The 14,328-nt window shown below is 47.7% G+C and overlaps 1 protein-coding gene and 1 non-coding gene across 2 annotated transcripts in view; one reads left to right on the plus strand and one right to left on the minus strand.

Annotated features, from left to right (window-relative positions):
• Positions 1-12,071, plus strand: part of LOC124977270 (fer-1-like protein 4) — a 42,459-nt gene extending 30,388 nt beyond the window's left edge. The window contains 10 exon segments of the mRNA XM_047540712.1: positions 6,418-6,545; positions 6,714-6,884; positions 7,444-7,598; positions 8,131-8,291; positions 8,783-8,868; positions 10,218-10,316; positions 10,506-10,747; positions 11,248-11,522; positions 11,604-11,704; positions 11,801-12,071. Of these exon segments, the coding sequence (XP_047396668.1) occupies positions 6,418-6,545; positions 6,714-6,884; positions 7,444-7,598; positions 8,131-8,291; positions 8,783-8,868; positions 10,218-10,316; positions 10,506-10,747; positions 11,248-11,522; positions 11,604-11,704; positions 11,801-11,999 (1,617 nt within the window). The 3' untranslated portion in view covers positions 12,000-12,071.
• Positions 5,786-5,859, minus strand: Trnaa-ggc (transfer RNA alanine (anticodon GGC)). Its single transcript has one exon. It is a non-coding gene; the product is annotated as a tRNA-Ala (tRNA).
• Positions 12,072-14,328: the final 2,257 nt, after the last annotated feature.

Raw genomic sequence — 14,328 nt, forward strand, 5'->3', positions numbered from 1 at the left:
GGCAGGGAGGTTGGTTATGAAGTTGCTACTGTAATCCAGGAAAGACAGCGGTTGTGACTTGGATGAAGGTGGTAGCAGTGGAGGTGGTGAGAAGTGGTAAGATTCTGGAAATATCCTTAGGGTGAGGCTGACTGAATATGAAACAGAGTAGCTGTGGACAATGTGAAAGTGAAAAGCAAGACAAGGTTGACTTATGTGCATTTGGCTCAAGTACCCGGAAGATCAGAAGGACTGACCACAAGGGAGAAGGGGAAGGCTTTGGGTGGAGTAGGTTTGGGTACAGGGGTGGAAGGAAATCCATTTGATCGTGTTAAGTTTCACACACCTTTTAAACATGCAAGTGGAGTTAGCAGTTTGCATAGGAATCTGGAGCTTAGGAGGGAAGTCTGAGCCAGAGACATAATTTGTAATTGTCATGTGCATGGATTTCATGCGTAGAGGCCAGATGAGATCACCAAGAGAGTATACACTGGGAAGTAGTCCATGGGCAGAATCCTGGGCATATGAATATTTAGAAGCCAGGAAATGAGGCCCCAGCAGAGAAGATTAAGGAGAAACAGAGATTGTGGTGTACTAGAACCAATGAAGAAAGTGCTTCCAGGAGGAGAAACTGATGGATTGGTGTCCAATGGCGCCGGTAGGTCAATCAAGACAAGGACTGAGAATCAACCAGTACCTTTAGCTAGGGGGAGGTCACTGGCGAAGTAGACAGCAGGAGCAGCTTTAGTAGTGTGGTGAAGGTAAAAGCCTTAGAGGAGCCTCAAATAGGAGGAGAGGAACAGAAGGGAGAAAGTAGTTCTCTTAAGAGTTTTTCCTCTAGCCAGGTGCAGTGGCGCATGCCCAGTAGCTCTGGAGGCTGAGGCAGGGGGATCGCAAGTTCAAAGCCAGCCTCAGCAATTTAGTGAGACCCTGCCTCTAAATAAAATATTAAAAAGTGCTGGGGATGTGGCTCAGTGGTTAAGTGCTCCTGGGGTTCATTCCCAGTACCAAAAAAAAAAAAAAAAAAAAAAAAAAAGTTTTTTTTTTTTTTTTCCTAAAGAGGAGCTGAGGAATGGGGAGGAAGGGGAGAAGACAAGGTTGTGTGCTTATGGGAATGGGCCAAGAGGGGAAAATAGTGATGCAGAAGAGGAGAGGACTCAGTGGCTGGGATGCTGCCGCCAGGGAGGTGGGCATGTTGGTGGCCTTAGAGGGACATATATGCATCATCTATGCACAGGAGGGGGAAAGACAGAACATGTGAATACAGACCTTGCCTGGCAGACTGATGGCAGTGTGGGAGCTTGAATAAATCCTTCTCTGAGGCTGGGGTATAAGTTGAAAGTGAGGACCAGGAAGGAGGGGTTGGAGGTTTGAGGAAAGGGCTTGAGGTTAATACCTTAGAGAAAGAGCGAGTGAGTAAACCAGGAAAACAGATGATCGTGAGACAGCACTTGAAGGAATAGAAAGGGAGGTGTAAATCAGCAGAAAAAGAGGCCTGGAGACTAACTTGGTGGAGCCCTTGCCCTAGCTGGAGGCCCTACCTGTGATCTCTATTGCCTCAAAAACATTCAACAGAAAAAGACATGTTCAAAAATAGGAAGATTCTATATTCTGAAGATGCTGGTTCTCCTCAAATTGATCCATAGATTCAAAAGGGTACCAGTCAAAATTCTAATGCTTTTTCTGGTTTGCGTGGAATTGGACAAGATGCACCAAAATGTGAAAGAAGAGCAAAGAACCCGGAATCACCAGATCCTATTGGAGAGATAAGGTCAGCATGGAACTTCTTCCTTGCTATCTGAACTTGTAGTAAAGTTCAAGTGACTGAACCAGGGTGGCACTGGCCCAGAGGTGACATGTAAACCATTGGAACAGAACACAGGCCACTGGAACACACCAGAACTCATGTATAAATAGAGGAAGTATTGCAGAAAAGGAGGAAGGACTGGGCTTTTAAATAGGAGTTGCTGGAGACACTTTAATATACACATTAAAATATGTAATGTGAACCCTTGTCTCTCACCAAACACTACAATAAATTCTAGGTAAGTTAAAGGCTTAAATGTTAAAAATAAAACTATATAGTCTCTAGAGGCCAAAATAAGATGATATTCTTACAAGAAAGGGGTTCTTATAAGGAAGGAATTCCTAAAGAACATTAATCACAAATGAATCATTAAACATAATTATTGAATCATTAATATCAATAAACTTGATTCTATTAAAGTCAGAAACTCTATTCATCAAAAAGTACCAATAAGGGAGAAAAGAGGTCACAAACTGGGAGAAGATATCCGTACCATGTAATCAAAAAAGGACCAATATCCAGAATATGTAAGATTATGAGTCAAGCTGGGCACTGTATGTGGTCTTGCTAAGTTGCTGAGGCTGGCCTCAAACTTGCCATCCTCCTGGCTCAGCCTCCCCAGCTGCTGGGATTACAGGCATGCACCATAACAGCTGGCTAAATGGTTAAACCTTTTTTTTAAAAAAACTAATGGTTAAAAAAAAAAAAAACTGATGGTAATAAGTGTTAGTAAAGATGTGGAACAACTAGAATAAAAAAAGTAGCAGAATCATTTTAGTTGGAGACAGTAAATTTGAAGATGCACCTACCTTATGAACCAGTAATTCTACTCCTAAATATGTACCCTAGGGAAACTCTTGAACTTGGGAGGTAGGTACAAGAATCTTCATAATAGCAGTGTATGTAATAGCCCTCACCTGCAGTTAATACAAATGCCCTTAAATAAGAGTAGAACAGCTCATGGGTGGAGTGTAATGGAATCCTAGACAGCAGAAAAAATGAACTATTGCTACAGGCAACACAATGGATAAGTCCAGACATAATGTCGAGCAAAACAAGTCAGTGGGAACAAGTATATATTGTATGATTCTATTTTTTTTTTTTTTTTTTTTTTTTGCGGTGCTAGGGATTGAACCCAGGGCCTTGTGCTTGTGAGGTGAGCATTCTACCAACTGAGCTATCTCCCCAGCCCTGATTCTATTTTATTTAAGTTTTAACTAGGCAACACTAAACTGTAGGTATACAATTACGAGAAAAAGCAAGGGCCCAATTATTATAAAGATCAAGGTGGTAGCTTTTACCTCTAGGAAGGAAGGATGGAACATCAAGAGAGGGGACCTATGTCATAAGTTGAATAATTTGATATTTTATGTTTTTGTAATAGCTTTATCAAGATTTCATTCATATACCATCCAGTTTGCCCATTTAAAGTGCACAGTTCAATTGTTTGGGCTTTTTTTGTCACGGGTATTGGGGATCGAACTCAGGGGCACTCGACCACTGAGCCACATTCCCAGCCCTATTTTGTATCTTATTTAGATACAGGGTATCACTGAATTGCTTAGGGCCTCACTGAATTGCTGAGGTGGCTTTGAACTCGAAATCCTCCTGCCTCAGCCTCCCGAGCTGCTGGGATCACCACACCCAGCTCAATTATTATTTTTTAATATATTCTCTGTGCAATTGCAGACACAATTGATTTTAGAACATGCTCAATATCTCAAAAAGAAGCGCTGGCTGGGCATTGTGGTGCACGCCTGGAATCCCAGTGGCTTGGGAGGCTGAAGCAGGAGGATCATGGGTTCAAGGCCAGGTTGGGCAATTTAGTGAGGCCCTAAGCAACTCAACAAGACTGTCTCTAAATAAAACAGAAAAAGGGTGGGAGATGTGGCTCATTGGTTAAGCACCTCTAGGTTCAATCTGCACTACAAATAATAATAATAATAAGCCCTGTACTTCTTAGTTGTCACCTCTAAAGCTCCCTATTTTCCCCAACCCTAAGCCATCACTAAGTGACTTCCTGTTTTTATGTAAGTATCTATTCTGGACATTTCGTATAAATACAGTCATGCAACTCATGGGCTTTTTTTTCTTTGTGGTACTAGGGATCGAACTCAGGGCCTTGTGCTTACGAGGCAAGTACTCTACCAGCTGAGCTATCTCCCCAGCCCCATAACCTGTGGGCTTTTGTAACTGGATTCTTGCCCTCAGCATGATTTTCCAAAGTGCACAGTGTTGCAGCATGTCCCAGGACTTCATTCCTCTTTATGACTTAGTCTTACACTCTGTGTCTGTACTACATTTGATTTATCCATGGATATTTGGGCTGTTTGTATCCTTTGACATTATGAAGAACACAGCTCCAGGGGAGGATCAGTTCATTGCTTTCCTGTGCTTCTAGAGTAAATCTGTGTGTCTTGGCTCATGGCCCCTTCCTCCATCTTCAAATCTCTCTGACTCTCCTCTTTCTTTCACATATAGGGACCTTTCTGATTACATTAGGCCATCACTGATATTCTAGAATAATCTACTCTCATGATCCCTAACCTGCAAAGTTCCTTTTGAGATGTAAGGTAATATATTCAAAGTATAGGGAATTAACATGTAGATATCTTGAAGGGGGAACATTATTCTGCCTGCCACCGAACAGATATTATTATAACAACTTTGAAGAATAATTCAACTTGAATAAGTCCCAGATGTCAGAGCATCAAGAATATGGAAAATGGGACTGAGATTGTGACTCAGTGGTATAGCACTTGCCTTGTTTGTGCACGTGAGGCATTGGGTTCAGTTCTCAGCACCACATATAAATAAATGAATAAAATAAAGTCCATCAACAACTAAAAAAAATTTTTAAAAAGAGATTTGTTTATCCTTTAAAAAAAAAAAACAGAATATGGAAAATGAATTGGGTGTGGTGGCACACACCTATAATCCCAGTGACTCAGAAGGCTGAGGCAGAGGATGGCAAGTTGGAGGCCAACCTTAGCAATTTAGCAAGGTGCTAAACAATTTAGCGAGACCCTGTCTCAAAATAAAAAATAAAAAGTGCTGGGAATGTGGCTCAGTGGTTAAGCCTCCATGGGTTTAATCTCTGGTACCAAAAACCAACCCAACAAAAAAACAATGGAAAATGAGAACATGGTTAATACAGAAACCTAGGGGGCAAAATGAATGCTACAGGCAGCTTTTACCTACCAGAGACTGCTGACCTTGAGCCTCCCTGTGGATGGCTACACAGGCAGGATGGGCAGAAGAGAAGCCCAGGGATTGCCCAGGCTGAGGGGTTGGACAGAAGGGCTCCTGTGAGGTGGAGCACCCCAAAGCCTAGCCCCTCAGCATAAGGTCAAAAAACCATGAACATGCCAAGCAGGACACGGAGGGCATTTGCCTGTCTTAATTTTGGCACTGGCTAGAGGGAAAAATCTCCCCTGAGCATTCATGACCATTATCTTGAAGTCTGGGACCTGAGTTCCACCTTCCATGTCTTCGTCAAACCCCAGTGGAAGGATTTGAATCGAAAGTGGCTGCAGGTTGGTAGTTTGCTCAGGGTACTGGCAGAAGCAAAAGCAGGTCCTCTCTGGAAGAGCAGTTTAGGCCCACAGGATGAGTGAACCCAAAGAGGAATCATGATGAGAGTATCAAAGTGCAAAGACACAAACCTCACGAGTGAGAAGCAGCAAAAATAACAGATTCAGAGTCCAGGGTCATTGGTATGGGAACAAACAGATTGAGAAAATAAAATTACTATGTATGAAGTGTTTAAGGAAAGAAAAGAATGAATTTAAAGTGAGTAAGGTTCAAGAAGACAGTAAACAGCAAATTTGAAGGACTGGATAGAAATTTGGGGGTCTAGGGGTAGAGTACAATGGTAGAGCATGTTCGAAGCCCTGGGTTCAATCCCCAACACCTCAGAACAAATCCACAAAACCTCTGGAGAAAAAATTAAAAGTGAAATATTAAAAATTAAAACCTCAATGAAAGTTTTTTTTGTTTTTGTGGTGCTGGGGATTGAACCCAGGGCCTTGTGCTTGCCAGGTAAGCACTCTACCAACTGAGCTACATCCCCAGCCCTCCAATGAAAGCTTAAGACATACATTTTTAAAACATGCAAAGTAGTATATATATTACGTTGGGATACACATATATGGAATAAAAGTATCAATACACCTGAAAGCGACTAACCTAAGAAAAGAGTTCAGGTGACTTCAGGAATGAGAAGGGACTCAATCAGGAAAGCTTATTTAGGGACTTTCAATTTTTTGGTAATATCTTATTTATTAAGCCAGGCATGTACACGCTCAATTGTATTATTTTAAAAATTTGGTTAAAATACTCTTAATTAAAAAAGTAAAATATGCTCATCATGAAAAAAATCTGTCAGTGTGGGAAGTTACCAGTTGAATAGTTAAGTTCTAAATAGATCTTTCCAAGTATTATCTGTTTCATTATCTTTTTCATTATAGCTATTTGCATCTTGAGTATTTGGTAACTAATTGAAAAGATAAATGATCTTGTCACATCTCTCAGGTCTCCTCTTGGTCACTTTCTGTTTACATTTATTCTGAGGTTACGTCCAATAAGGGTTTGGGCACTTCTTCCAGTTCCACTTCATCCTCTCCCCCTAGGCTACCAATCTGGCTCCCGCAGACCCCAATGGCAAAGCAGACCCGTACGTGGTGGTGAGCACTGGCAAGGAGCGCCAAGACACCAAGGAGCGCTACATTCCCAAGCAGCTGAACCCCATCTTTGGAGAGTGAGACTGGGCCCTGGGGTTGGGAATGGGGAAGCAACTTGGCCATCCAACCTGTGACCCAGGGCTCTCACCAGTAGCTAGTTGGTGATGGCATGGGAAGGGACACCCACACTCCAGACTACCTCGGAGGGTGTGGAGGTGTCATTAGCCACTTTCCCTCCTGGCCAGGGTCCTGGAACTAAGCATCTCTCTCCCGGCTGAGCCAGAATTGACTGTGGCTGTGTTTGATCATGACCTCGTGGGTTCTGACGACCTCATCGGGGAGACCCACATTGATCTGGAGAATCGATTCTATAGCCACCACAGAGCAAACTGTGGGCTGGCTTCCCAGTATGATGTGTGAGTCTGACAGGGTCCTCAGGAACCATCCTAAATCTCTGACCAAATGTGTTCAAACTTACGTTCCCATTAGTCTCGAATCCTAGCATTTCATAGAAGGGAAACTATACCCCCTGCGAGACATAGTTCAGTAGCCAAGACTTGGGCGTGGGTGTTGGTATCCTGTAACTAATACCTCTTTGAGCCTCACTTTCCTCATCTGCTAGAGATGTCAGTATCTCCTTCACAGAAGCACCTGACATACATCTTTGATTTTTATCTTAACTGTAGATGAGGACTAAGCTGTCTCCTATAGGAGTTCTTTTTATTTGAAAAAAAAATTTTTTTTAGTTGTAGTGGACACGATACCTTTATTTTATTTTATTTATTTATTTTTATGTGGTGCTGAGGATCAAGCCCAATGCCTCATGTGTGCTAGGCAAGTGCTTTACCGCTGAGCCAGAACCCACCTGGGGTTCTGAACCTGGATCCCATTCTTCAAAGGTCCTCATCCCTATCCCTGTACCCAACTATGTCCATATGCCGGCCCCAGCTAAGACATCTTCCTTTCCTGTCGCAGGGATGGGTACAACGCCTGGCGTGATGCGTTCCGGCCTTCACAGATCCTAGCGGGGTTGTGCCAACGCTGTGGCCTCCCTGCTCCTGAATACCGAGCTGAGGCTGTCAAGGTGGGCAGCAAAGTCTTCCTGACACCACCTGAGACTCTGCCCCCAGGTACCAGCCCCTCTCTGCTAGACAGGCCAAAGGGAGAGAGATGGAGGTAGAACAAGGAATAGGGGGCCCCAGGTACAGGTGTGTTCCCTAAAGGCCTGCTGAAGGCAGTGGGCAGAGAATATGAATTTGGTTGATTTAGGATGAAGTGCTATGATCTTTAAATGGATCCCAAAGGGCCGCAGTTAATCAGGTTCCCAGAACACAGGGCAGCCCCACAGAGGGCCATACAACAGCATGTAGCTGTGGAATTGAGCTCATGCCTCATGAATGACCAGTGTTTTATTCTCTAAAAAGGATCTGAGCAAAAACTATAGCCTCTCCTGTGCCCCTGTCCCCCTGAATGCTGGCTCCTTACTGACAAAAATCATGATGGTGACATCCCCACCCTGCACACACACGATTTGTGCTTGGCGGTCCTGCCTCCCTGTCCTGGGCTCATCTAGTGCAGCAGTGGCCTCAGCTTAGTGCTTCTGTGGAGGAATGCGGGGAGAAGGGAGGGAACAGTGCAGAGCTCGCACACCTCTTGTTCCAGGTGGCCGTGGTCCCCGGGTGGCCAGTGGAGCCCCTGAGGAGGCCCAGGCACTGCTCGTGCTGCGGCGTTGGCAGGAGATGCCAGGGCTCGGCATTCAGCTTGTCCCCGAGCATGTGGAAACCCGGCCCCTCTACCATCCCCGCAGCCCAGGGCTGCTGCAGGTGAGGGGGTGCCCAGCACTCCCAAGACTATAAGACCTCCAGAATTTCAGGATTCCCACTTGATTCTGGACCTTAGGTCCCCAGGATGCCCTTTCCCCAAGACCTTCACCTGGGCATTTCCACTGCCACTTGACTCTGGCTCCTGATGCTGGTCACCAGCATCCCTACTCCAGTCTTGGGGTCTTGGACCTCCAACCTGGATCCCTGGACCCCACCTCTGACTCTGATCCTGTAGAATCCCTACCCCTGGGCCACCAAGGTTCAGATCTAGGGTTCCCAACCTAACACCTACTCCAGATCACTAAGTTCTGGACCTTTGGAACAACATATCTTACTTTTGATCTCAATCTTCCACTTCTGGGGCTTCCCCAGGATCTTCCCAACTCCCCCACCCTGCCCCAACTCTACTTGAAGTAAGGCACAGCCTCTGGCCATAGGCTGTTAGGGGATATGGGGTCCTAGCATCCTCTAACCTGGTCCTGTGCTCCCAGGGATCTCTTCACATGTGGATTGATATCTTCCCCAGCGATGTGCCTGCCCCTCCTGCAGTTGACATCAAGCCTCGGAAGCCAATCAGGTGAGAGAGTTATGGTCTCTCCTCCGAAGGGCACAATTTGAAAATCTAAAAGCCCTGTGAAGCAGGTTGAGGCTGTTTTTGGGGGTAGTTGAATCATTAAATGTCCTTCCCCGCCCCCCATAAGCCATTGTGAGTCAGGTGTTTGTTTCTTTACCTTTCAGTAAACTCCCTCCTCACCTGAGCTAGTCTGAGTGGAGGTTTTTTTGTTTTTTTGTACCGGAGATTGAACCCAGTGGTGCTTAACCATTGAGCCGCATCCCCAGCTCTTTTCTATATTTTATTTAGAGATGAGGTCTCGTTAAGTTGCTTAGAACCTCATTAAGCTGAAGGATGCTCCTGCCTCAGCCTCCTGAGCTTCTGGGATCACAGGCATGCGCCCCAGTGCCTGGCCCGAGTGGAGTTCTGAATCAGATGTAGCCAGTTCAGACAGGGTTGGCTCCAGCTGGTCCATGCTGTCAGCAGTCTGTCCCTTTCTGCCCATGGGATCTGCTTTCCTTGATGCCACTCTCAGGGAGCCTTTAGCAATCTGGGGACAAGGTGGCTTCTAATAGTCACAGGTTTATCTCTTAACAGCCAGGCCATTTGAACGGAAACTAATACCTCTTCCTAGTCAGAGCGAAAGCCTAGAGCCACCTCTCATTAGACCCGCTTGGGTCAAATTCTGCCCCCTGAAGCTACTATGGTGGTCAGGGGCTGGAATACACCAATTGACCAGCCCTGGAGCCAGGACAAGAATCACACAAATTGACAGTGGGGCTGGGGTGGGAGTCCCCAGCAGAAAATCAGGGTGCTGTGAACAAACAAGGGGGAATCGATACTGTGCAGGAGAGAACAACTATCCAGGCCACCCCATGGCAGACACAGACAGGACCACAGGAAGGTAGGATCCAGGATGTTGCAGCCCTTCCTTCTGCCCCTCCAGGACTGCAGGCTCTCATCCCCACTGTCTCCCATCCTCCCACTTTTCTCTGCAACTGGTTTTCTCTGCTCTGCTTACTCACCACTTTTCTGCACCCCAAAACTTCAACTTGCACATCGCTTTGGCTTGCGGTAGTTTCAACTGTGCATCTGATGCGGTACTACCCAACGTAGTGTCAGAGACTGGACTCCAAATTTATAGAAGAGCCTCCTTGTACTGACTCGGGTCAGGAGAACATTCGTGGTGCCATCGGCTGTGGTCAGTGATAACTAGGCTGTGTTCATGGGACCACAGGCATCCTCATTATCCAGCCAAGCACACCAGGTGCCCAGTGAATGTCAGCGGCCCTGATCCAGGTCCTTCCTGCTTCCAGCAGCCCCTCCTAGGTCCTTTTAAGAGTCTAAAAACTGTCTCCCAATACCTCCCCCAGCTATGAGCTCAGAGTTGTCATCTGGAACACAGAAGATGTGGTTCTGGATGATGTGAATCCACTCACTGGAGAGATGTCAAGTGACATCTATGTGAAAAGGTAGGCCTGCATACAGGGATGGCTGGCTGTGCCCAAAGCAGGGGTTGCAAATAGGGATCGCGCTGGCTGAGTTCAGTGCTCCGTCCCCAGGCCCTCTGTGTGCCTAGAGCTGGGTGAGAAGCTGAGTTCTGGGAGTGGCCCCACCCTGGATGCCCTGCTACCCTGACCTGTCCCTTCGCCTGGCTCCAGCTGGGTGAAGGGGCTGGAGCATGATAAACAGGAGACAGATGTCCACTTCAACTCCCTAACTGGGGAGGGGAACTTCAACTGGCGCTTTGTGTTCCGCTTTGACTATCTGCCCACCGAGCGGGAAGTAAGTGTCCGGCGGCGGCCTGGACCCTTCGCTCTGGAGGAGGCTGAGTTCCGGCAGCCGGCAGTGCTGGTCCTGCAGGTCTGGGACTATGACCGCATCTCCGCCAACGACTTCCTTGGTATTGCTTAGCTTCCCGCAGCCTCAGGTCCTACCCCTGATTTCTGCCCACCCTGCCCCTGCCCACGCTGCCCCCCACCCTTACCACCCTCCTCCCTTGGTTCTCTATACTAACCCAGCCCTGAGTCTTGGGATTTCAGACCCCGGGTCTTTATTTGATGACCTAATTACTGAGTTCATTAAACCCTGACCACATTAAGTTCTGACTACAGTACCCTAGTCCCTGCCTCCATCCTCTGATCTGACCCTAGCTAAAGTCTCCTGGACTCCAACCCCATGGTTCTTGCTTTGGCAATTTGATCCCAGTCCACAGCCCTCTTTGGTTGGGATCTGACCACCTGATGGTAGCTGCACTGTGGTTTGGGTGGGCCAAAGCTGTGGACCTGACCATCGCATTCCAACTTTTGGTGCCCCAACTTCCAACCCTGATATGTTGCCACCTCATCCCCGATCCAGTTACACTTGAGTCTCATGCTAACCCAGTGAGCTCCGCTCTTGCAGGATCCCTGGAGCTGCAACTGCCAGACATGGTGCGGGGCGCCCGGGGCCCCGAGCACTGCTCAGTGCGGCTGGCCAGAGACGGGGCTGGGCCAAGGTGCAATCTGTTCCGCTGTCGCCGATTGCGGGGCTGGTGGCCTGTAGTGAAGCTGCGGGAGGCGGAGGACATAGAGCGTGAGGCTCAGGCCGGCAAGAAGAGGCGGAAGCAGAAGAGGAGGAAGGGCCGGCCAGAAGACCTGGAATTCACAGACACGGGTGGGAACATCCACATCCTCACAGTGCGTGCATCAGGGCAGTGACCCAGGCCTGGCTGAGGGCTCAGCCTCTACTCCCAATGGTGCAGGAGTATCTTTTCCTAGGGGAAGGTGGAGGCCGAGTTTGAACTTCTGACTGTGGAGGAGGCTGAGAAGCGGCCAGTGGGGAAGGGGCGGAAGGAGCCTGAGCCCTTGGAGAAGCCCAAGTGAGTGGGCGCCAGGCAGCCAGAACTGGAGGGAGGGAGGTGAGGGCCACCAGTAGGGGCTTCTTGGTCATCCTGACTCCACCCTCCCTCCAATAGCCGCCCCAAAACCTCCTTCAACTGGTTTGTGAACCCACTGAAGACCTTTGTGTTCTTCATCTGGCGCCGTTACTGGCACATCCTGGTGCTGCTGCTGCTGCTGGCGCTCATCACCATCTTCCTTCTTCTGGTCTTCTACACCATCCCTGGCCAGATAAGCCAGGTCATCTTCAGCCCCCTCCACAAACCCTCTGACTAGCTGACCGGGACACTCATCTCATGGCACCAACCCTTTAACTCCCGCCCAGGAATCCCTCCTGTCAATATGCATTATCCCAGAGTTCAGTAGTTTCTTTCAATAAATTTTCACACATCCATGGGCTCCTGATTATGTGCTCTGCAAGGTTGGTTCCTGTTGGTGACAGGACAAAAATGTTCTTGGGTGACCTTAGGTGCTGAGGATTTGCTAGGCTGCACAAGGATGAAGACTAACCACATATCCTATGAAAGAAGGGGATCTGGCAGGAGGCTCAGGGCTGAGGGAGCCCAGGCGACTGAGTTCTCATGCCCTCCCGGCAGCCCGCTTGCTGCTGCTGTTCCTGCCAATGATTGGGTCCCACTCACCTCATCTGATGGTTCCTGCGTTCCACAATGTCGAAGTACTCTACGACTTCATTGGCTTCTTTATCCTATACCAACCTGAGAGTAACATGCCTGGCTTAAGCAGAAATAGAAATTATTCACTAGTTTGGCTGGCTAGCTTCAGGTACAGCTTGTCTACAGGGTTCAAATGATGCTAGCAAAACTGGTTGTCTCTGCCTCTTGCCTCAGCTCTGCCATACCCTGGGGGTAGCTCATTTGTAGTCAAGTTCTCCCTAAAGAATGGCTGCTGCAGGACCCTCCAGTCTCCGTATATCACGGAAGGAAAGTAAGTGGTCCGACTGGGCCTAGCTTACCCTGGATCACTGGCTGTGTGGGTGGGAAGTGGGATATGCACATTGTGGTCCTCCCTGGGAGCTTAGGGTGGGAGACTAACCCTCTTCCTAAACCACAAAGGCCGAGATGGTAAACAGGGGTTCCCAAAGGAGGTTCAGGGTGCTGTCTTCCCCCATTTATAGACAAGACTTTGTATCCACAAGGGGGATTAAATCATGTCCAATTAAATCTGTCCAACATGACACAGTTCTTGGGTGATTACATTATCTGGCTATTAGGCCAGACCCCATTTGTTATGGTTGGAATGTGAGGTGTCCCCCAAAAGCTCATGTGTGAGACAATTCCAAGAAGGTTTGTAGGTGAAACGATTGGATTAGCTGGGTGCAGTGCCACACACCTGTAATTCCAGTAGCTCGGGAGGCTGAGGCAGGAGGATTTCAAGTTCAAAGCCAGCCTCAGCAAAAGCGAGGTGCTAAGCAAGTCAGTGAGACCCTGTCTCTAAATAAAATACAAAATAGGGTTGGGGATGTGGCACAGTGGTTGAGTGTCCCTGAGTTCAACTCTTGGTACCCCCCCAAAAAAATAAAAGAAAAAATGATTGGGTTACGATAGCCTTAACCCAGTGAATTAACCTCCTGATGGGATAAGTGAGTGGTAACTGAAGGTGGGTAGGGTGTGACTGGAGGAGGTGGGTCATTGGGGGCATGCCTTTGGAGTATTTCTGGCAAGTGGAGTTTCTCTGTTTTCTGATCATCATGTGAGCCACTTCCCTCTACCACACTCTCCTGCCATGATGTTCAGCCTCTCCCCAGGCTCTGAGGAATGGAGCTGGCTGTCGATGGACTGAGACTTCTGAAACCAAGAACCCCCAAATAAACTTTTCCTCCTCTAAAATTGTTTGTCAGGTCTATTAGTTACAGTAGTGAGAAACCTGATTAAAACACCTTTGTCCTTATTTTCTGCTTCTCTTTGCTACATAGTCTTACGTTGAAATGCCCCAATAAGTTATCTGGTGAACTGACTGGTGGTTACCATCCCTGGGTCCCTGGACTGTGGAGAGGCCTTTGGCCCACAGTTCTCCACCTATCCTAAGGGCTCTAGTGGGAAGCCCTGGATAGGTCCCAAGCCAAGGGTCTGGCACTGGTCTTGCTCCAAGATAGCCAAATAGCCACTGCCACGTCCCCTCCTTGCTTCCTGTGAGGACCTGGATGGGCTTTTCTGTGGGCCAAGAGCCTTCATGGGACTTGGCACAGAGCAGGTTGTGAGCATGATAGGATCAGATGGCTAAGTTCAGCATTGCAGGGAGCAGTCTAGTTTTAGTTGTTGAGAGGTGACAAACCCCAACCCATAGTGAACCCTGTAATAGTGGTACTGGGGTCAGTTCCACAAGCCTAAGGGCCATGGTGGCTCCAGGGCACTCACCCTGGCAAGGTCCATCTGATCACAGAAAAGGGACTGAAGACAGCTGTGGAGTTTAAAACAGTCTGGCGTTTAAAACCCTATTAACAAGGGTATGTTCATGTGGGAGCTCCCAGAGGGCATCTGGGCCTCAAGCTGTCAGTCATGATGAGTTCATTACAAGGCTAAGATGAGGGGCTGTTCCCAGGATTCAGTCAGACCCAAGAATGACATGGAGACCAAGCAAATACTAT

The sequence above is a fragment of the Sciurus carolinensis genome, chromosome 2, assembly GCF_902686445.1.
Source record: "Sciurus carolinensis chromosome 2, mSciCar1.2, whole genome shotgun sequence".
Lineage (NCBI taxonomy): Eukaryota > Metazoa > Chordata > Mammalia > Rodentia > Sciuridae > Sciurus > Sciurus carolinensis.